The sequence below is a fragment of the Rhinoraja longicauda genome, chromosome 17 (assembly GCF_053455715.1).
Source record: "Rhinoraja longicauda isolate Sanriku21f chromosome 17, sRhiLon1.1, whole genome shotgun sequence".
In the NCBI taxonomy this organism is placed as follows: Eukaryota; Metazoa; Chordata; class Chondrichthyes; order Rajiformes; family Arhynchobatidae; genus Rhinoraja; species Rhinoraja longicauda.
In genome coordinates, this window is record NC_135969.1 from 19531030 (window position 1) to 19554723 (window position 23694).

Genomic DNA, 23694 nt, shown 5'->3' on the forward strand with positions numbered 1-23694 from the left:
ACGGACCCGGTGGGCCGAAGAGTCTGTGTCCATGCTGTATCTCTGAAGTCTAGAGACTCTAAAGTGTAACTTGTTCTTCCCTGGGGCACAAGACTAAATTCAGAATCCCCAGTAATCTTTTATCAATATCAATACTAATCAGAAATTGAAACTGACATTTCAGCTTATCCATTCCATTACAACTACACCATCATGAGTTGTTTTTGTTTGGAATAAAGCAAATTTATTGTTGGAATATTTAGCATATCAAGATCATCATCTCATCCCTCTCAGGCCATTATTACAGATCGACAGCCCAGGAAAGACATGGCTGTAAACTGTACACGGTTCAAGCAGCTGAACAAAATTAGAATCATACTAATCATTGTTCAGGTGCCCGAACCTAATAGTTTATATACACATTTAGATGCAAATAGAGTCATCCAACAGGAAAACTTCATTTTGCACAGATTTAGAAGCGAAGTACAGCTGTTTTTGACATGCTTAGTTCTCATTCTATTTTGGCATTTACTATCCTCCAGAAAAGTAATACATTCCATTTATTTTGCTTGGAATTGAACATAACTGCCCTCAAAATTCCGTGGGTAGACTTCTTTGCATGTCAGTTTCATTAAACATTCATAGACACACTGTGCTTCGATGCACCTTTTAAATCAAATTCCTTGCAGCTTTCATCTTCTAATTTCTCCGATCTTTTGTCAAGACCCAACCTCACTCCTTTCAACATTGTTTTAAAATTCAAAAGTTGGAGTTCTCTTTCCCATAATAAACCACCCAGAGGCAAGCTTAAACAGGATCATAAAAATAAAAATACACAAAGTGCTGGAGTAACTCAGCAGGTCAGGCAGCATTGCTGGAGAAAATGGATATGTGATGTTCAGACCCTTCTTCAGACTGATTGTAGTGGGGGAGAAAGCTAGAAGAGAATGGGGGCAAGACAGAGCCTGGCAAATGACAGGTGGATACAGATAAAGGGGGGGGGGGGGGGCAGAGGCAGATGGGTAGACAAAGGCCAGAGACAGAAGACAAAAGGCTGGGAGATAAGGAGAGAAGAGGCACGTTATGCAATCTTGAAGTCAAAGATCAACCTGTAAATTGTTAAAAAATGTACTAGATCGTCAGTCAACAATTTGACCCGTTTGTTGTTTTTTAAGTTACCTTCACAGCTCCGCTGTTTGCTTCAATATAAATCACATCTCCAACTTCAACGCGCTCTTTTTGTAGACTCTCATAGATACTGGGATCAAGCTGAAATGCACCACATGACATGTGTTTTTGAAGACTAAAACCAAAACATGCACAAATACTTATTGTACTTAAATGCACATGCAAACAACTACCAGGAAACCAAATTTGTCCAAATTTGAAAGTTTTAAACTTCTGGACATTGCACTCATTCAAAAAGGTGTGCTTATTATACATGTTAATTCCATTCAATGCAAAAGATATATACTATACGTGGTAATTCCATTTAATATAAAAAGGGTAGTTTAAATCTATAGAGATTTAGAAAAATACAGCACAGGAACAGCACCTTCGGCCCACAATGTCTGCGCCAAACTCGATGCCAAAATATTCTAATCTCATATGTCAGCACATGATTCATATCCCTCCATTCCACGTTTGAAAATCAACACCCAAAACAGAGATAGACACAAAATGCTGGAGTAACTCTGCGGGACAGGCAGCATCTCTGGAGAAAAGGAATGGGTGACGTTTCGAGTCAAGACCCTTCTTCAGACTGATGTCTGGGGAGAGGGAGATACATAGATTAGGAAGTGTAAGGTATGAAAATAGGATAAAGGGAATCAAAGACTACTTTGACAACAAGGACAAATATTTATTTTAATTGAGATCTGCCTACTTTTTTTTGGTAAGTATTGCAAATGTGTGCCTGCCACATCCAGAACAATTTGATTCTTTGCCTTGCATGCTATATGCCAACACCAAGCTGGGAATGATATGTTGGTCTAGCAACAACAACAAAAAATCACTAAAGGTATCTTTAACATCTGTTATGCAAGATGCATGTGATTAATTTTTGAGACTTCTTTAAAACTGAACAATAAGAATTTAGAGATCATATTTTATAATTTAATCTGCTTATAATCAAAAAGCTACTGATTTACGATGCCCAAATAATTTACATTTTGTTTGGGTTATTAGGATTTACTTGGACATTTGGAAAAAAAAGCACAACTGTTTTACCTAAAAATGACATACGGTGCTGGAGTAACTCAGAGGGTAAAGCAGCATCCCTGGAGAACATCCCATGTGCCTGACAGCATTGTGTTGTTTTGTGCATTAATCAGTATTTCTAATTCTTTGTTTCTACTGTTTTACCTTGAAACTATAAACCCGTAGCCTTGCATTTAATAAACACTGTGGCCTACTCTTAATTTATTGGCACATCTGCACGTACAGGATTAGTGTAGATAACCAAAGGCTGGCATGGACACAGTGGGCCGAAAGGCCTGTTTCTATTTTGCACCACTCGATAACAGCAGACTGATTCCACGTTTGGAAAGACAAAAATCCATACTGAAGGCCAGACAGAATAACATTTTGTAATGGCTATCAAATAGTGTGGTGCCATCACTCAAAGGGCATTATTCAGTGATCTCTCGTGGATTCAACTCAGATCAGTAATAGATTCAGAGTTGGAGAGAGTTGCATGACATCTTCCTGGCGTGATTTTACCTCTCGCCAAAAGAGCAGGAATATCAACATAATTAGGAACAATTTTCCTTACCTTCAGTTGTTTAGTGCCCTTTGCTGTCTTCAACCCAATGATAACGTGGCTGACCGTCTTTCCATAACCACCCATGGGATTTTCAGTCTCACAAGGGGTCAGTTCTGTGACCTCTCCTTCATAAACTTCCTTTGTCTCTTTAATCCTCAGGCCTGAAAAAACATTAGAAACATTTAGTGCAGCCAATAAATCACAAACACGTTGGGTGGGTGAAGCAAACGAGAAAATAGATGCCTTTGCAAATGTTTCACATAATTATGGTGCTTTCACTTCAAAGGTGCCTCTGCAATTCTGACAGCAGCCACCCCATCTGGCATTAATATAGCATCTGTCTGGATTTCCCAAAGTTGGAGCTGAAGATTCATTTCTTTTACCTTGCTTGGCAAATTTGGTCACCTTACATGGTAGTTGCATCTGGCTACATACAGTTGAAGTGTAGGATTAGTGGGGAGTTGTGGAAAATTGGCTTTCACCCAGACACTGGCAAGATTTTGGGATTCACTGTTGGAAAAGATGGTAAAGGCAGAAACCATCACATCCGAGTTCCTCGACATACATTTCAGAAGCTGAATTAGGCCATTCAGCCCATCAAGTCTACTCTGCCATCCAATCACGACTGATCTAAATTTCCCTCTCAACCCCATTCTCCTGCCTTCTCCTCATAACTCCTGACATTCGTACTAATCAAGAATCTTTCAATCACCGCAACAATATCCATTGATTTGGCTTCCACAGCTGTCTGTGGCAATGAATTCCACAGGTTCACCACCCTGACTAAAAAGAAATCCTCCTCATCTTTCTAAAGGTACATCCTTTTATTCTGAGGCTATGGCCTCTGGTCCTAGACTCTCCCACTAGTGGAAACATCCTCTCCACATCCACTCTATCCAGGTCTTTCACTATTTGCTAAGTTTCAACAAGATCCCCCTCATTCTTCTAAATTCCAACCAGTACAGGTCCAGTATCATCAAACACTCATCCCATGTTAACCCAATCATTCCTGGGATCATTCTCGTAAACCTGGATCCTCTCCAGCATCAGCACACCCTTCCTCAGGTATGGAGCCCAAAAAATAATTTGAAGAATACATTTGAAGAACCATGACCTAATGTTGGAAGATGGGATTTGAAAGAACCATTCTTTTTTTGACCAGTGCAGATATGGGCCTCCAGAATTGCATATTTTCTAAGCTATGTAGGATTTACACTTTAGGGCCAGGCACTAAAAACATTTAGATACAAGGAACTGCAGATGCTGGTTTACAAAAAAAGACTCAAAGTGTTAGAATAACTCTTTGGGTCAAGCAGCATCTCTGGCAAACATGGATAGGTGATATTTTGGGACAGGACTCTTCTTCAGACTGAACGTCACCTATCAATATTCTCCAGAGTTGCTGCCTGACCTGTTGAGTTACTCCAGCACTTAGTGCCTTTTACTGAAAACATTTCATTGGCACAGATATAAAAACAGCTCATCTGTTTCTAATGTGCTGTTACTAAATCAACTTAACTTCCACTCAAGAAAGACACAACTCCAAATGAAGACTGACAGGATTATTTGGAGAAGCTTGACTGCAAATGGATTGGTAAATTAACTAAACCTAAAAAGACTTAGTTTGTCAAAGCCACTGATTTAGTATAGAGTTAGGCTAAACAAAGCAGAGGTTTGATCTTTGGGGATCTGTGTTGAGTGAATGTGTTGACTAATAAGTGAATCAATACAGTTTCTGAAAAAGACAACCACATTATTCCTTTCCGAGTGTTGTGCCAGTAGTACTCTTCCTAAAAATGTCCAATGCTATTACATAATTCATTATTTGCTTGACATGCAAAGTGGGTGACCCCAAACATAAATAAAAAGATTGAACCAAAAATATTTAATGCTTATTTGGGATCCATGCATTTCTCCATGCTGTAATTTAGCCAGACAAGGTATCTGATGGGTCATGTACTTCATATCTTGCTTCAAGACTGCTTTCTTGTGAGGCAGAAGTGGGGAGTGCTCAACGCAGTATTAATATTTCAGGAAAGCTGCTCTTACAAAACCAAGAGGAAAATCAAATTTCACTACATGCCTCAGTATACTCCAATGTTGGTTGATTTCCAATTCCAGCTACCAAATTCATACCAGCGACTGTAGGAGACTGGCAGGGGACCCAAGGAAATTCATCCCCCAAGCATTAGATGCAGGGGAAGAAATAGTAATGAATATCAGAGATATTACAAATGATTATCTATTTCAAATTTGTATTCTAATGTGGATTCAAAACACAGGCAGAAGCAATAAAGCAGTAATACCTTTTTGGAATGATTGTTTGCAATGCCTTCAGTAGAAATTAAGAGTAGTGACGAAGTCCCTACATCATTGCACATAGAAATACACTCAGCTTTCAAACTGGGTGTGTAGCAACATGGACGAGAATATTTCTGGTTCAATCCCACTCTGTGCGGTTAACGGAAGAGGGAAGCAGCTGAGATAATCAATGAAAAGGAAAACAGTAGCAAATCATTCTGAATCAGCATTTAATACTGATTGTCGGAGGAATGCATGGTAATTTTTTTTAATGTTGGTCCATCCATGGCATTGTATCCTCTTGACTTTTAGTCTGAAGAAGGGTTCCCGACCTGAAATGTCACCTATACGTGTTCTCCAGCGATGCTGCCTGACCCGCTGGGTTGCTCCAGCACTTCTACGCAAGTTTTCAGCATCTGCATTTGCTCGTGTCTACTACTGACATCCCCTCTGGCCACTTTATGAATGATAATTCAGATGATATACTGATTACAATGTACCTTGCTTCAATATTGGGGGGGGGGGGGGGGGTTGTTATCTTCAGGGTAGAATTGTGTAGCAAAATAAATTCAGAGCAAGAGAATCTTGAAAAAGTCATTATTTGATTATCGACATTTTTAAGACGTCGATTTCATGGCAACTACACTGCATAATCATTTTTTAACATTAAGCTCATCTCTGGATAAAAATGGAAGAGTCTCTCAATAGCTGGATTTAGTCCGAACCAGGTGGATGGAAGTTGAAAGCAGCGGAGAGATGCTCTGCTGAAACATCGCAATCTTTCAACAGGCCAGTTATTTGTTCACAAAGTTCTCCCATCCTGACATTCAGAGTATGCACTGACCCATCAAAGAGGCTGGCTGTACAAGTGATTTAACTCCACTGCCTTTATCTCTCAAACTGACAACAATGCTGACAACAGTTTCATCTACAAGCTTGAATTACTAAAACCCATGACAGGGCACGTCATCACTTCAAGGAAATATTGTGGGCTTCTCTCCTTTTATTTCTCTGCAAGTTTTTAATTTGACAGCTACATAAAAGGCAGGCATGACCAGTAGCTTTATTTTTCTCAGAATCAATGGGTCAAAATTTTGTTGAGATGACTAAGAAGCAACCTCTTTAGACAACATTGTGCACAAATATCTTATGATACATATTGCACAGAAACACAATATAGTTATGCAACTAAAATCACTACAGTCAAGATCTTGATTTCAGAACCAAGATATAAACAACATTCCCTCACTACACAAAGGCAACCAAATTAATATTGATTTTTGTTTAACTAAATAAAATGTCAGTACCAAACTGATCCCAAAATAACTCCGGAAGGGTAGTGGCATTTACCTCATTTGCACTGCAAAAGAGTGGGGAACAGTGATTGATTGAAATATACAGCATGGAACATGCCCTTCAGTCCACCCGTTCACACTAGTTCTAATGTTATCTCACTTTTGCACCCATTCCCTACATATTGGGGGCAATTCACAGAAGTCAATTAACCTACAGTCTTTGGGATGTGGGAGGAAACCAGAGCACCCACCCGGTCACAGGGAGAACGGGCAAACTTCACACAGACAGCACTCGAGGTCAGAATTGAACCTGTGTCTCTGGTGCTGCGAGGCAGCTGCTCTAGCAGCTGTGCCACTGTATATTTATGAAATAATGGCAAGGACATTGGGGAAATAATTAGAGACTTTAATAATTATAGATGCTACCAAGGTGCCCATGTTCAGGAGTGACAAAAGTGAGGGACAGGCACGTCAGATGTACTTTCTTTCTATGTTAAATGAATTATTTAAGGAGTATACTCTCCACCTATGTAACTGTAAGGTCGCTGAGCTGGTGACGTGAATGTCGGATGAGAGAGGAATGACAATTCCTTCATTGGGATACATATCCTGAGTCATCAGTCATTGTTGTGGAAACAACCCCAACAGGATGCAAAGCAGAAGTAGGGCTACAGAGCAGCACAGCTGGTAGAGCTGCGACCCAGGTTCAATCCTGACCTTTGCTGTTTGTACACTTTCCCCGAGACCACCAGTTATCTCCCACTTCCCAGGATGTGCAGGTTAGTAGGTTAATGACCACTATAAATTGCCTCTGCTGAGTGAGTGGTACAATCTGGAGGAAGTTGATGGGGAGGTGGGTAGTGTAAGTTACAGGGAAATTTAATGGGGTAATGGAATTGTTCTGAGAGCTAGCACAAAAAAAATGCAATGGGTTTAAATGGCTCCTTCTACATTGTATGAACATTTGGGAAACAAATAGACAAGGCAATGATTCTTCGATTCTAAATCAACGGAATTCTAAAGGGGAAAGGCCTTCCTGAACAACTTCCTTGATACCTTAGAAGTAGTAACAATGCATGCCAAGGGCGGCAGGCTTTGTGACACGGTGTATCTCGAATTCAAAAAGGGACACTGATTGAAGTTCCCTGTGAGAAAGTATGAATTAAATACAGAAGGTCTGTAAGATTCAGAGTAAAACCTGGAAAATGGATAAGAAACTGAAAAATAAGGAACAAAACCTGAAAGAGAATGAGAAACAAAAAACTGCAGATGCTGGTTAATACCAAAGATAGACACAAAGCATTGCAGTAAATCAGCGGGTCAGGCAGCATCTCTGGAGAAATAGAGAAGTCGAGACACTTCTTCAGATCTGAAAGAATGATGTTGATGAAGCTCGTAAATGCAAATGGGGGTGGAGGGAGGGAATGGTAAATAGCAGTTGGGTATTCTGTGTTCATGTTGGATTCTTGTTTCTGATTGATATAAACCAACTTGATTCACAAGTTCAATGCAGTCAAATTAACACAGATCACCAAACCAGGAGCTATGGTACTGTTAGGGAAAAGAGCATCTTTTGATAATGCAGAGAAATTGTAGCTTTGTTTATCACCTTTTCCTGTACCTTACACTCGCCAAGATCAGCTTTTTTCAGCGTTTATGTGGTTTACTTAATTTTATATCATTGCTCATCTCTTTGTTCATTGAAGGCTGTTTTTTGGCGAGTCGAGCTTACACACACCTTAAACGTATTTACTGTCCTTTGTCAAACATGATATTTTGAATGCTTCCCATTCCTCTTCAGTTGTTTCATTCATATGCCCAGTTTATCGTAGACTAGTCCAAGTGGACCCATTAGCCCCTAACCTCTCCTGCATTGGTGCAGCACCCTCACTTCCCCCCCTCCTCCTCCCCCCTTCCCCGCCCCTCCCCATTCCATCCCCCTCAACCCTCCTTATCCTCCCTCCCCAGGAGATAGATTTAAACTTTAAAATGTGAATAACTTAAAAAATATAACACCAATTTCAATGAAACTTCTTCCATTAGCACCAAATATAACACAAATTTCAATGAAACTTCTTCCATTAGCATCGTGTACCATTTTGGCTGTAGTTCAGGAACAAACAAACGAGAGTTTTAGTATATAGATACAGAAACAAGGAACTGCAGATGCTGATTTACCAAGGAAAGATACAAAAGTGCTGGAGTAACTTAGCTGATCAGGCAGCATCCCTGGAAAACATGAATAGGTGACGTTTCGGTTTGGGACTCTACTTCGGACTGAAATGTCACCCATCCAAATTCTCCAGGGGTGCTACCTGACCCGATGAGTTACTCCATCATTTTGTGTCTTATTGTAGATACAGACTCTGTTCACATGGATGTGAGCCTAAATCACATTTAGAACCACAATTTTCCTCAGCCCTCTCTTTCCACACTACATTGAATGCATTATTATCTCCAGTAAAGAAATGTTCACATTAGGTGGTTAACGAAATCAAGTTCATCACAAAATACAGCTTAATGTTTTGCTATAATTTTGTGTTAGTCCGGTTTAAACTTGCCCAATATTGTGGCGTTTAGTACAATTTTAAATACGACCAGCCTTATTTATTTGAACTATTGCAATATTCCTGATTTGACAGTTCTCAGCTTTGACCTTTATTTATTAATACTCTGTACAACCGCAGAAAAGAATTCCTTCATTGAAAGTAACCAGCTTACTGTCATTCATCTATTTGTCAAATTAGAGAACGCACAGCAGTGCAGCTGGTAGAGCTGCATCCTCACAGCACCAGAGACCCAGGTTCTATCCAGAGCTCGTCTGTGTGGGGTTTACATGTTCTCCCTGAGACTGCATGGGTATTCCTCCAGGTGGTTCGGTTTCCCCCCACATCCCGAGGACGTGCGGGTTTGGAGGTTAACTGGCTGCCTGTAACTGGCCCCTGCTGTGCAGGGAGTGGATAAGTAAGTGGGATAACATAGAACTAGTGTGAATGGGTGATCGACGGCTGACGTGGACCCAGTGGGCTAAAGTCTGAAGATTGTGGTGGTATGAACATTGACTTCTCCAACTTTAGATAGTTCCTCTGTCCCACTTCCCCTCCCCCTTCCCAGATCTCCCACTGTCTTCCTGTCTCCACCTATATCCTTCCTTTGTCCCGCCTCCCAGACATCAGTCTGAAGGGTCTGGACCCAAAACGTCACCCATTCCTTCTCTCCCGAGACGCTGCCTGACCCGCTGAGTTACTCCAGCATTTTGTGCCTTCCTTCGATTTATACCAGCATCTGCAGTTTTTTTTTCCTAAGGTGGGCTAAAGGGCCTGTTTCCATGCTGTATCTTTCAATTTAGTACAATACAAGAGATAACAGCTCCCTGTTCACCTTTACTCGTATGTAGACTAAACTAGATTAACAAAATATCAGCAGCCACTGGCAGGTAGGGTTGAATAACCTATTTAAAATAGCTTCTAAAGTTCAGTTACACTAGAGTTTAATTTGACATCTAGTGATTTGCTACTCGGTGCAGAATTCACAGTATAAAATGGAGCATTTCACCACTTACTTTACAAAACATTCCATCTAATAACACAGTGTGATCATTTCATTGATTCAATGGGTCCAAGAAAGGGTTCCATTCTAAATTACTCAGTTTTCTGTTAAAAAAAATTCTAAAAACAAACATTTGTTCACAGTAGTCGATTCCAGCAGCGCAGAAACAAACCATTCAGCCCATCATGTCCATGCCAATAATCAAGTACCAGTCTACACTTCTCCTAGTTACTAGCACTTGGTCTGCAGCCTTCTGCCTTGGTGATGCCAGTGCACATCTAGATATATTTTAAATGCTGCACAAAAAAAGCTTTCTGGTGGTTAGCTATAAATTAAAACGTAAATTTAAAACCTACCACTCACCAAAGCTTTAAAATCTACTACTCACCAATTGCTCTCCTGAAGTTCTCCATAAGGACTTCGGTTTTCTTGATTTCAGTCGAATAGACTTCACTTCCCACCATGGGACAGAATGGTACTTTGTTACCCAGCTCCTGTGCAATGGCCAGAGCCAAAGCAGTCTGCAAAAAGGAAGAGAAAGAATATTCAGTGATTGCACCCATTCAGTATTGAAGGGAGAAGATAGCCGAGTACAATTTGCTCAAAATAATGCAGCAAATTGGCAGGACACGTTGGTTAGTAAAGTTAGAAGTGGGTGCAATTATGGAATTGACTTGAAAGATACAGCATGGAAACAGTGGCGCAGCTGATAGAGCTGTTGCCACACAACACCAGAGATCCGGGTTAGATTCTGACATTGGGCGCTGGCTGTGTGCAGTTTTCACGTTCTCCCTGTTAGATACAGCATGGAAACAAACCCTTCAGCCTGCTCGAGTCCATGCTGACCACTGATCACCTGTTCACACTAGTTCTACATTATCCCACTTTCTACACATTAGAGGAAATGTTATAGAGGCCAATTAATTTACAAACGCACACATCTTTGGGATGTAGGAGGAAATCTATGCCGTCACAGGGAGAATGTCCACTCCACACAGACAGATTAATTTGATTGAGATACCACATGGAAATAGGCCCTTTGCTCCAAGTCTACGCCAACCATCGATCACTGTTTACATTAGTTCTATGTTATCTGATTAACCAGAGCACCCGGAGGAAATCCATGCAGTCACAGGGAGAACGTGACCATGTGGGTTTCCTCTGCATGCTCCAGTTTCTTCCCATATCTCAAGGACGTGCAGGTTTGTAGGTTAATTGGCCTCTAAAAAATGCCCCGAGTGTAGAACTAGTGTGAACGGGTGATCGATGGTCAGTATGGACTCAAGTCGGCTGCAGGGCTTGTTTTCATGCTGTATCTCTAAACAACTAAATTAAATTGTCACAACAACATTTTATGTGATGTTGGGGACAGTCAGAAGGAACTTGACTTGCACATCAGGTTGAATACCATCATTAATTAACTTTTTAAGCCTGCTGGGCCCCACCACGCGAGGATGGGAATGATTTTGGACTTATGTCCTCCCATTTACTGGTTAATCGTTCACCACTATTCAGGACTAGGTATGAGAAAACCTAGAGCTTTGGTTTGATCCTTTAATTGTGCATTTGGCGTCATCTATTCATGCAATCCTGCGCCTTGGCTTCATGTTTCAATCGAGTTTCAAGATTGTTTAATTGTCATGTGCACCAGAACAATTAAATTATTTCTTACTGCAGCTTTACAGGCACATTAACAACAAGTATACAATACTATAAACAGAAAAAATATCAGTTGACCAAGGTAATCAGACCACAGTAGTGCAAGCCAAAGTACACAATGCAACCCACACAAAGTCCATAGTAGTTTGGTGCTGAGGTAGGGTTGTGCAGTGGTTCAAGAGCAGGACAGGTGAGAAGAGAGTTCTTGAACCTGGTGGTCAATGTTCTCAGGGTTTTGTACCATCTTCCTTTAGTCACAACACGAGTCAGGGTGATAATGGGTCTTTGTGATGTTAGCTGCCTTCTTAAGACAATAGGTGCAGGAGTAGGCCATTCGAGCTAGCACCACCATTCAATGTGATCATGGTTGATCATTCTCAATCAGTACCCCGATCTTGCCTTCTCCCCATACCCCCTGACTCCGCTATCCTTAAGAGCTCTATCTAGCTCTCTCTTGAATGCATTCAGAGAATTGGCCTCGACTGCCTTCTGAGGCAGAGAATTTCAGATTCACAACTCTCTGACTGAAAAAGTTTTTCCTCATCTCCGTTCTAAATGGCCTACCCCTTATTCTTAAACTGTGGTCCCTGGTTCTGAACTCCCCCAACATTGGGAACATGTTTCCTGCCTCTACCGTGTCCAACCCCTTAATAATCTTACACGTTTTGATAAGATCCCCTCTCATCCTTCTAAATGCCAGTGTATGTATACAAGCCTAGTCTCTCCAGTCTTTCAACATATGACAGTCCCGCCATTCCGGGAATTAACCTAGTAAACCTACGCTGCACGCCCTCAAGCAGTGCTTTCGTTAGATATCTTCCATGGTGGGTATGTCAGGGACCAGCATGCATCTGTACTCATCATTGATATCCTGGCTTGAATGTAATGATAAAATGGAAAATAGGTTGGGGCGCTCAGTCACTAATTATGGCGGCATACTTTTCTGCGGTTGCTGTTGGTCCACAGTGCCTCATGGACGTCCAGTTTTGAGATATCTGATCTGTTTGGAATATTTTTTCTATTTGGCACAATTTTAGTCCTACACGACACATTGGAGGGTGTTATTTGTGTGAATGTGGGATTTTGTCCCTGCAAGGGCTGAGCAGTGGCCACTTTAGCCAAAGCTGTTAGGGCCAGGTGCATCTGGTAAAATGGCTGAGATGAGGAACAGTTTGCTCATCCCTGCCCAGTCTAGTATGTATGTCCTCTGCCAGACCACTCAGTAGGGCTTCTGCCAAGCGACTTTTGATGATGTTCAGCCAAGTTCCCAGAGTACATGCCAAGCCCTTAATATTTTCAGCACTTTATCTATCAGTCCAAAGAAGGACCCCAATTCAAAATGTCACCCATCCTTTTTCACCAGAAATACTGCTTGACCCACTGAGTTACTCCAGCACTTTGTGTCTAGCTTTGGTATAAACCAGCACCTGCAGTTCTTTATCTCTGCATTTTGTGTGCCTTCCTACAGACCTTTGTGATGGCTCTTCTCAGTGATGGAACAACTTGTACCTTGGGTCTGTAATGGACTCATGTACCATGTCTGTGAAGTGTGATTCTGAGAACAAAAACACCTTTTTAAAAGTCCAATGAACAACTCTCCCAATTAAACTCTAGGTCACTAGGTATCGCTGGAGGACTTTGATTGAGATAAATGTGAAGTCACGGTTAATGTTGGGAGATCTTCACCATTTTTATTCTCTTTTGCACTAATTTTGCAGCTACATGGCCAGCTAAGTAATTTAATTCAGCAGTTAAAAGTCAACCACTTTGATATGTGTCTGGAATCACTTACAGGACAGGCCAAGTTAGCAAATTCCTCTCCTTCCACATCCCCCTCCTCAAATTCTCCCCCAATACATAACTGGACTAGGTGGGGTTTTATGTTCAGAATTATAAATTATTAGCGGAGTTTAAATTGCAGTAGATGCAGGCAGAATTCCATGCCGAGCACACTGGGATCTGAACTCGAAGTCATGCCTTTGGACTGCGTCTATACCCGTGTTCTACTAATCCAGACATATACATTGCAGTCCATGCAGCGTGAGGTTTGCCAGATCCCCCCCCCACCTTTTTTTAACAAATGGCTACTGTACCTTGCCAGTTCCCGGAGGTCCAGCCAACAGAACAGCCCTTCCAGCCATTTTCTTACTCTTAATCAGCTCCACTATGATTCCACAAGCCTATGGAAAAAGAAAGATGGTCAGTATTAGAATAGTCAGAATGGAGAGAACTTGATAATGTAATCAATTTTTTCCTTCACGATTTTAAATACTTCTATCAGATCCCCTTGGTAACAGTACTTGGAAAGTCGTGGGTTGGGGGTGGTCCTGGTCTTTTTGCCTCTAGCCCATCACTCTCCCCCACCCCCTTTTTCAGCCTGAAGGGTCCCAACCCAAAATGTCACCCATTCTTTTTCTCCAGAGATATTGCCTGACCCGCTGAGTTACACCAGCACTTTGTCACTAACGTTAGGAAATTTGCAATGTACTAACCAACTTTGAAACAATTAATGTAAACCATGTGGCTTCGCACATCAGTACCAATTGTGGGCGAGGGGAAAGGGGGGGGGGAGGAGGGGGCGAGGGGAAGAGGTGGGGGGCGAGGGGAAGAGGTGGGGGGCAAGGGGAAGGGTGGGGGTGAGGGGGGAAGGGGGTGGGTGAGGGGAAAAGGGTGGGTGAGGGGAAAAGGGGGGGTGAGGGGAAAAGGGGGGGTGAGGGGAAAAGGGGGGTGAGGGGAAAAGGGGGGGTGAGGGGAAAAGGGGGAGTGAGGGGAAAAGGGGGAGTGAGGGGAAAAGGGGGAGTGAGGGGAAAAGGGGGAGTGAGGGGAAAAGGGGGAGTGAGGGGAAAAGGGGGAGTGAGGGGAAAAGGGGGAGTGAGGGGAAAAGGGGGAGTGAGGGGAAAAGGGGGAGTGAGGGGAAAAGGGGGGGTGAGGGAAAAAGGGGGGGTGAGGGGAAAAGTGGGGGGGTGAGGGGAAATGGGGGGGGGTGAGGGGAAAAGGGGGGGGTGAGGGGAAAAGGGGGGTTGAGGGGAAAAGGGGGGTGAGGGGAAAAGGGGGGGTGAGGGGGAAAAGGGGGGTGAGGGGAAAAGGGGGGGGTGAGGGGAAAATGGGGGGGTGGGTGAGGGGAAAAGGGAGAGTGGGAGGAAGGGGGAGAGGGGTGAAGGTCGGGCCTATCTATCCCCGCGTCCCCTCTCTCACCTCTCGGGCGTTCTCCTGGCCCACAAGCCCGGCCGCCACAGCCTTGGCCAAGCCGCTGTCATCTAACCCCAACCCCTTCACATGGGTGTGACTAGCGATGCGCTGGGTCTTGGTGGTGCTTTTAACCTCCTCGATCTTCATGCTGCAGCTGGGGATCGGCTCTTGCCGCTACTACTCGCGGCACACGGCGCGTGTAACTAAGTGAGGCGGGTCCCTGCACCGCCACCTAACGCGCTGGCACGAAGCAACGCCCCATCTCACTTTCCATTGGCTGTCACCACGGCCAGTCAAACGGTTCCTACCGTCTGATGGTCACTTCCCCTGTCAATCACTCTCAGGGCCACAAGCAAGTTAGTCTGCAATCTACTTCCGTCTCCGTTGTTAAGGGAGGGACATCGCTTTCTCGACAACGGAAATTACCTCTTTCGCTTCTTATGATTGGCCGCTTGAATACGCTTTATCGATTGCGATTGGACTATTTAGGTGTCAATCATTAGACACCAGTTGTCTGCAAAAAATAAGGCTTTGGGTTTTCCATCAATTGATGTCAGCAATTGCATATTACAAAATAAATTCAGCTACACTACAGCAATATTAAACGTGGGATATAAATCTGAATGGTTATGAATTAATATTTTGTGATTATATTTTAAAGCCATTTTTATAATTTTAGAATGTTAGCACATTTAATATTAGTGGTTTACAAGTGATAGGAGCAGAATTAGGCCATTCGACCCATCAAGTCTACGCCATTCAATCATGGCTGCTCTTTCTCTCCCTCCTCACCCTATTCTCCTGCCTTCTCCCATTAACCTTTGACAGCCGTACGAATCTAAACTCCAGCTATCTCTGCGTTTAAAATATCCATTGGCTTAGCCTCCACAGCCTTCTAAATTTTACTTTACGTTTTATTTCAATAAATATGTTAAATGTTAAGGGGTTAAGAATTTAAAAATGCATTACTAATTATAGTAATTATAATTATAGTATAGTCTCGACCCGAAACATCACCCATTCCCTCTCTCCTAGATGCTGCCTGACCAGCAGTTTGTGATACCTACTAATTATAGTTTATCCACTCAATCTAAAATTCACAGGTATGCATTCTTTTGTTTATTGTTCATGGGATTTGGGTAATTCTGGCAAGGCTAGCAATTATTCAGCCCCATTGTGATAAAATATATCAATATGGTAAAATCTCCCAAAGTTCTGCAAATGAGCTGAAAAAGACAACAAAACTAAAAGAAATTCTATGGATGTTGGAAACCAGAGAAGGTTGAAATAGGAGAATATTGTAGAGAGAAATAGAATGAATAATTTTGGTTGATGATCCTCTCGTCAGAAATAAGGTTTTAAGAAGCAGAGGGGGCAAGAAGGAGCAATACGTTGGAGGTAGCACATGCTGAGAGGTTAATGAATGATCATCAAGCAGAAAAAAATAATTTATTAAGTATAAATATTAAAAATTATAAAAAGTATTAAAGTCTGGAGAAATTTTTCGACCTGAAACATGACCTATCCATTTTATCCAGAGAGGCTGCCTGACCCTCTCCTGCACTTTATGTCTAAAGTTAATTTATCTCACTGTTTTATAGATGCTGGCTGGCCTGATTTTAAGAATCTCAGTTTCTACGGATTCTCAGCATCCACAGGCGTGTTAAGCTGCAGCAAGTAAGACTTTGATTGTTCTGTTGTCGGTCCACATGACAATTAAACACTTTTGAGAATTTTTCCTTTTGGTAAGAAGGAAAGGTGATGGTGGCGGAACCTATTTCATCCCGGGGGAGGTTTGAAGGGATGCACCACCTGCGTTCCGTTAGTTTGAACCTTCCCCCATCGCCGTTTCTTGGCAACCATGGAGACGGTGGGCACTTTGAACTTCAACGTCGGGGTGCTTGGCCACATTGACAGCGGCAAGACCGCGCTGGCCCGGGCTCTGAGCACCACGGCCTCCACGGCGGCCTTCGACAAGAACCCGCAAAGCAAGGAGAGGGGCATCACCTTGGACCTGGGTTTCTCCAGCTTCTGCCTGGCCTCGCCGCCGCACCTCGGGCTGCCGCCTCAATCCAAGCTGCAGGTCACGCTGGTGGACTGCCCGGGCCATGCCTCGCTCATCAGGACTATCATCGGAGGTAGGTCAGGGCAGAGATAATAAGGAGCATCCTCCTACAATACGGCAACCAGAACTGACATTTCAGCTGTGATCATCAGTGATAGGAGCAGAATTAAGCCATCCGGCCCATCAAGTCTACTCCGCCATTCAACCATGGCTGATCTATCTCTCTTTGCTAACCCTATTTTCCTGCCTTCGCTCCATAATCATAATATTGCCCAAAGTCCAAAGAGACACTAGAAGCTGAATGCTGCAATATTGAGCAAAAAACACAGTGCTGTAGGAACTCCACAAGTCAGTCATCTGTGGAGGGAAGAGACAATTCTGAAGAAGAGTTGACATAAAACGTCACCTTTCCATGTTCTCATGAAATGTTGCCTGACATGCTGAGTACTCCAGCACTTTGTATCGCTTTGTGTATTAACAAGCATCTGCAGTTCTTTGTTTCTACATAATAAGAATGCACAAGGAACTGCAAATGCTGGAAGATGTAGAAAAAAGGAACTGCAGATTCTAGTTTACAGCAAACGACACAAAGTGCCGGAGTAACTCAGCAAGTCAGGCAGCATCCATGTTCTCCAGAGATGCTGCCTGACCCGCTGAGTTACTCTAGCACTTTGTGTCCTTTTGCTATTGCTTGCATCTGGATCAAAACACAGAGTGCTAGATGAACTCAGGGGGTCAGGGGGCATCTGTGATGGGGAAATGGAAATTGCCTCCACAAATGCTGCCTGACTCAGCACAGTCCTCCTACACATTGTGTTTTTTGCTCAAGATTCCAGCTCTGTCTCTTGTCTCCTTTATACAACATTAGTTTGGCCACAGCTGGGATACAAATTCTGGTTGCCACAGTATAGGGACTGAAGAAGGTCTTGAACAGATTCACCAGGATGTTGCTGGGATAGAATGTCTCACTTGTGAGGAGAGACTGGATAGACTTGATATGTCTTTCTTGGACCAGTGGAGTAAGATAAGGGACTTGATGGCTGTATATAATTATGAAGGGCATACATAAGAAACTTTACCTCATGGCAAATGTGTTCTGTGACCAGAGGCCATTGGTTTAATGGTGAGGAGTAAGATTTAAGGAGCATGGAGGAGGATTTGTTTTTCCACCTTGGTGGTTGCGATCTGGATTACATTGTCTGAGAGGGTGGTGGAGGCAAGTACCATCACAGCGTCTCAGAATTTTCTGAATGTGCCCTTGAATCATCAAGGCATAGCAGGCTGCAGCTCAAATACAGGCAAATAAGTCTGAAGAGGAACGTAGGTCTCGACCCAAAACGTCACCCATTCCTTCTCTCCAGAGATGCTGCCTATCCCGCTGAGTTACTCCAGCATTTTGTGTCTACCTTTGATTTAAACCAGCATCTGCAGTTCTTTCCGACACATAGTATGTTGTATGATTCTGTGACCCTATCTCAACCATCATAATAAAGGAGGAATAACGTGGCTTTAACTCCTTACATTAATGCTGGTAATTAGCGTCAACCCTTTCAGATCTATTGTTTCTCAGTTTGGTGATTCTTTGGATGGGATCTTTGATGTCAAGGGTTTTTTAAATAATAGGATGCCCTAAAGTAGTCCTAATAATTTTGCTTTAGGAATTTGTAATCTCTTTTCATATTTTGACATAATTATTTGTAAAACCTTCCCTTTGATTTAATGTTTCGGGTCGAGTCTGAAAAAGGATTCTAACTTGAAACGCCACCTATATGTTCCCTCCACAGGTGTTGCTTGACCTGCTGAGTTACTCTAGCACTGTGGTTTGCTCAAACTTATTGATTAGTCTGGCTCGGTACAGCAAGACAATTTATCCATTGAATCATTAAGGGAACCCATGCAAGATCCATTGAAATAATGGCTAGTCTGACCATGAGAACTGTTTTATTTCTGTCACTGTCCATGTCAAAATTTGGTAAATTGCAGTAATTTTTATCATAGCTAGAAATTAAACATGGTATTCCAGTCTTCTGCTCTAGCAGTCCCTTAAGGATGAATTTTCTTGAAGATTGAGTTTCTGGTTGCTTATGCTTCAATCATTTTGGAATTAAACAGATTAATTTGTTGTTTTGTGTATAAAAGTTGCCCTATTTGATTGGCAGTGAACGTTGAAGTGACGTAGTTCTGTGTCCTGACATGTATTTCAAAAATGCATTCAATGGGAAGCTGAAATAATCCATGAAGGAGAAAATAAGTGGGCTGCACAGTGGCGCTGCAGGTAGATCCAATTTTGAATTGTTGGCTTTCAGAGATTGGACTGAGATATAGAAGGGGCAATTTAATTGTGAATGTGCAGTACTAAGTCCATTATTAAATGATATATTATGTGATTACTAGCAAATAATCAATAGTATTAGTAATACGAGTTCTCTGGTCTCACACCCTATTTGACTTGCTCTATTTTGTGGAGACTGCTATGTATAACAGCATGAAGATCATTCATTCTTTAGTCCTTGACCAAGAAGATGAGTTGAGACGAGGAGCAGGCAGTGCTTACTATATTTAGCTTTGATACGTCTGACCTTGCTGTGCAAGATCGTGTTCAAGTGATTATGCTATAAATGTGGGACTGGACGATGAGCAAGCAACTCATCATCATCTTCTCCATTCAAAGTCGAGTATGATTGTCCTCCTGGTAGGTCTTTTCTGTGGGTCTTGACCACCAGGTAGGTAGGTGTCCATGTGTGAAATCCTTTTGTGTGGAGACTGGTCCATGACAGAGACACACCTGGATCCAATGGCATGGACTCCACCACGGTGGTGCGTCACCCCCTACTGCAGTCTTCTTCCGCCTTCTCAGCCGTTGTGGTGTTCCACCAGCTGGCTGCCCGCCTGTTCCACCATTGAAGTCTTCTTCGTGTTCTGTGCTTTGTCAGGAGCCTCCTCCTCGACGGGTGACCCTGCCAGGAGCACAGCTCCATATGGTTTAACTCTCAGGATCTTGGGCAGAGACGCAAGCTTCCACGACAAGGTGGCGACCCGTGGGGAAGGATGAGTGACTGGAAGATGCATCACAGCAACCCCTAAGTTCAGATTTTGAAAAGAAGATGCTGGACAACTGGAGGAAGTAGGAGCATTAGCTGGCTTCTTTCTTCCTTGACTCTTCTCCCCCATCCAGGCACTGTCAGTTGTGCCACCATTGCCATCCTAGCTACAGATTATTTAGCTCAGGCCAGCCTCAAAGTTAACCTCAGTTGCATGCTGATAAGTTTACTCGGCATTCCATTCACAATTATGTCTGATGGTTTCATTGTTGCTGTGTCTTTTTCCAATTACCATTCAGGCTGAAAACCTCATTTGGTTCTGTTGGAAGGAGATAACTGGACTTGTGAGAGTCCTGTTCCGGGCTTGGTATTGAGCCACACCAGCCAGAATTGTTGCAGCTGTGATTAGTGATCTTTAATGAATTAGTTAATCTCTGGTAGGGTAGCAGTTTGAGGGGATGTATTGGTGTGGAGTGTTGATTGGAGTAAGTAAAGTTTAGGATGTCATACGACATATTTAGAATATCTGGGCGGCATTTGTGGTGCAGTGGTAGAGTTGTTGCCTTACAGTACCAGACGACCTGGTTCGACCCTGACTAAGGATGCTGAATGTATGGAGTTTATATGCTGATTGCTGGTCAGCGTGGACTCGGTGGGCTGAAGGGCCGGTTTCCACACTGTATCTCTAAACTAAATTAAACATGTTTTAATTGAATAGTAAAACCGTGAAACGAGGACTGAAGAAGGGTCTTTTTTCACAAAATGCTGGAGTAACTCAGCAGGTCAGGCAGCATTTCAGGAGAGAAGGAATGGGTGACGTTTCGGGTCGAGACCCTTCTTCAAACTGATGTCAGGGGGGCGGGACAAAGGAAGGATATAGGTGGAGACAGGAAGATAGAGGGAGATCTGGGAAGGGGGAGGGGAAGAGAGGTACAGAGGAACTATCTAAAGTTGGAGAAGTCGATGTTCATACCACTGGGCTGCAAGCTGCCCAGGCGAAATATGAGGTGCTGTTCCTCCAATTTCCGGTGGGCCTCACTATGGCACTGGAGGAGGCCCATGACAGAAAGGTCAGACTGGGAATGGGAGGGGGAGTTGAAGTGCTCGGCCACCGGGAGATCAGTTTGGCCAACGCGGACTGAGCGCAGGTGTTGAGCGAAGCGATCGCCGAGCCTGTGAACCTGAAACATCATTTCCATTTCCCTTGACATATTTCCAGCAAATTGTGTCTTTCTGTTGTAAATTAGCATCTGCAGTTCCTAGTTATTATATTATTCCCATGACATATACTGCCTGATCCTTCAATGGTTTGCTTTACACAAGATTCCAGCACCTGCAGTCTCTTGTCTCTCCAGTAAATACAGCGACGAGTGCAAAACAGCGGAATAGTACAAGGTTGTAGTGCAATCTGAAGTAACACAAAATATAAATACTAAAATACAATAGTGCAATAACCAAACGAGATAGAGTTAAGAGTACATGGCAGCACCTGCGGGAAGGGGATGTGATAGCGGTGATGGGCTCAACTCATTTGCAAACTCAAAGCATGGGACAGCAGGAATTTACACCCCGCCCACCTGCACAACCATGAGGCTCACTTGTTTAATTATTCCAATCTCAAAGTCGCAAGCTGTTGGAAGATCCTGAATCAAATGGATTTGGCAGGCCTGTTTTGTACTTGCTGGAGAATTGCAGCATGAACTATCACTGGGTTAATGGCAGTCTCTTTGGAGAGGTCTAAGTTGTTGCAAAGTGAGTTGTCAGACTGTTACAATCAGAAGTGAAGGCACCAAAGTCACACAACAGCAGTGCGGAAGAAACTAATTAAAAAATTAATATGTTGAATATTCTAAATTGTTTACAATCAGACAGTAGCACAGCACAATAGAGACAGCAAAAGACACAAAGTTCTGGAGCAAGTCAGCGGGACTGAGGAAGAGGCCCTAACCAAAACATCACCTATCCATGTTCTCCAGAGATGCTGTCTGACCCACTGAGTTACTCCAGCACTTTGTGTTCCATCCCATAGGTTTTTGTGTTGCATTTCAGGATCTGCAGGTATATACCCAAAGTTCACTCTGTTCCTCCACACTGCATGGTGCCTTTTATTGTATGTTCCCTTGACATGTTGTGCTTCCAAATGTAATATCTTGCATATCTCTGGGTAAATTAGACTTGCAGTTTTTCTGCCCTGACCATCTATATCTTCTAGCCAACCATACCACTGCCCCTTGATTCAATGCAGTGATATCGAAATACAAACCTTTGGTCGAGCTGCTGCCTCACAGCACTGGAGACTGATTTTGATCCTGACCTCTGGTACTGTTGAGCTAAATCTTATCAACATCCAACGTCAGGCATGGCTTGCCTGTCGCGGAACGGGAACCAGCCCGGAGAGGGAGGCCCGGCGAGCCCCTGGAGACCGGGAATCTGAGAGGAGGATGGAGGGAGTCAGTGATGGCAGTAGACAAAAGAGCTGCTAAGAAGAACCGGGGGGTCTTACCATCTGCACCCTCAATCTTGGCTTCAGGAAGTGCAACTGGGGAGCAAGGACTGAAGAGGGTCGTGCAGGAGAGGAACAACTGTTCGGAATAGAAGCGATGGCTGCAATGGGCCTTTATGGCCAGCTGTAGCTGGGACTGTAAAATGGCACCACAATGGCACCTCTTGCACATTGAATCAGTGGGCTGTTCTGTACGTACCAGGGGATTGTGCCTATGTATGGTGATAGTCTTGCTGTTCTGTGTGCAAAAGAAGTATTTCACTGTACCTTAGTGCATGTGATAATAAAGAAACCATTGAACCATTGTCTGTGTGGCATTTGCATGTTCTCTCCTTGTAACCTGTTGGGTTTTGCTCCTGGGTGCTCCGGTTTCCCCCAAAGACGTGCGGGCTTGCAGATTAAATAGCTTCTATAAATTGCCCCCAGTGTGTAGGGAGTGGATGAGAAAGTCGGATAATATAGATCTCGTGTGAACGGGTGACTTTGTGGGCCAAAGGATCTGTTTTCATGTCTTCTCTGTGTTCTCAGGAATCGGTTTTGGTTTCTTATTGTCACATATATTGAGATACAGTGAAAAGCTTTGTTTTGCATGATAGCCCAACAGATCTGTCGAATAAAGTTTCACTTTCTTGAAATTTTTTTAAAGTGAGCATTTTTATTTTTAAGAATGACATCAATAGACCACGGGTCTGGTCAGACTCCCACACACTCACTGGCCCTGCTTTAGTGGACAATAGTTAATTTTAAATCTTGATATTCTCGAGTGCTTATCTGTCATGTACTCCGGATATGACCCTGAACAATGAAATTCTTACTTGCCGCTCTACAGGCTCATTAGACTGTTTTAAAGTATGGTATTGAAGTTCAAGGAAAGTGCAGAAGACTTCGCTTTCCCAATTGATGATAATATTAAACCCCGGCAGGAATGAAGGAATCAGTGTTAATTTCAGAAGAAACTCCTTCTCGACTGGAGTGGAACAATTTCCTGTGGGTGGTGTTTTTACATTGCTCAGCATCAGCCAAACTAGAGTGAAATTCCTTCGCTGGTGAAGTAATTATGTGCTATAAAATTACATTTTCAAAGAAAAAAAACTACAGCTGCTGGTACCCTGAAATAAAAATAGGATGTTGTAATAATCAGCAGGTCAGGCAGCATTTGTAGAGAGATCTGGTAGTTTGGTACTGACCTAGGGTGCTGGTTGTGTAGAGTTTGCACGTTCTCCCTGTGACTGCGTAAGTTTTCTCCCGGATTCTCCGGTTTCCTCCTGCATTCCCAAAGCCTGTAGATTTGTAGGTTAATTGGCCTTTGTAAATTGCCCCTAGTGTGTAGGGAATGGGTGTGAAAGTGT

At 43.0% G+C, this 23694-nt stretch overlaps 2 protein-coding genes across 4 annotated transcripts in view; one reads left to right on the forward strand and one right to left on the reverse strand.

Moving 5' to 3' along the window:
* Nucleotides 1-14956, reverse strand: part of ruvbl1 (RuvB-like AAA ATPase 1) — a 39596-nt gene extending 24640 nt beyond the window's left edge. Inside the window, exons 1-5 of the mRNA XM_078414249.1 lie at nt 14743-14956; nt 13641-13727; nt 10277-10409; nt 2753-2904; nt 1159-1248 (exon numbers count right to left, since the gene is read on the reverse strand). Coding sequence (XP_078270375.1) covers nt 1159-1248; nt 2753-2904; nt 10277-10409; nt 13641-13727; nt 14743-14883 — 603 coding nt within the window. The 5' untranslated portion in view covers nt 14884-14956. The remainder of the gene's footprint in view (nt 1-1158; nt 1249-2752; nt 2905-10276; nt 10410-13640; nt 13728-14742) is intronic.
* A 1627-nt stretch (nt 14957-16583) lies between these two features.
* The window catches only part of eefsec (eukaryotic elongation factor, selenocysteine-tRNA-specific), a 254466-nt gene continuing 247355 nt past the window's right edge, over nt 16584-23694 (forward strand). For 2 of the 3 annotated variants that reach the window (XM_078414245.1, XM_078414246.1), the window contains exon 1: nt 16584-16874. In XM_078414245.1, coding sequence (XP_078270371.1) covers nt 16598-16874 — 277 coding nt within the window. In that variant the 5' untranslated portion in view covers nt 16584-16597. Of the gene's footprint in view, nt 16875-19021; nt 19077-23694 lie in introns of those variants that run through there. The other variant, XM_078414247.1, reaches the window with a different exon arrangement.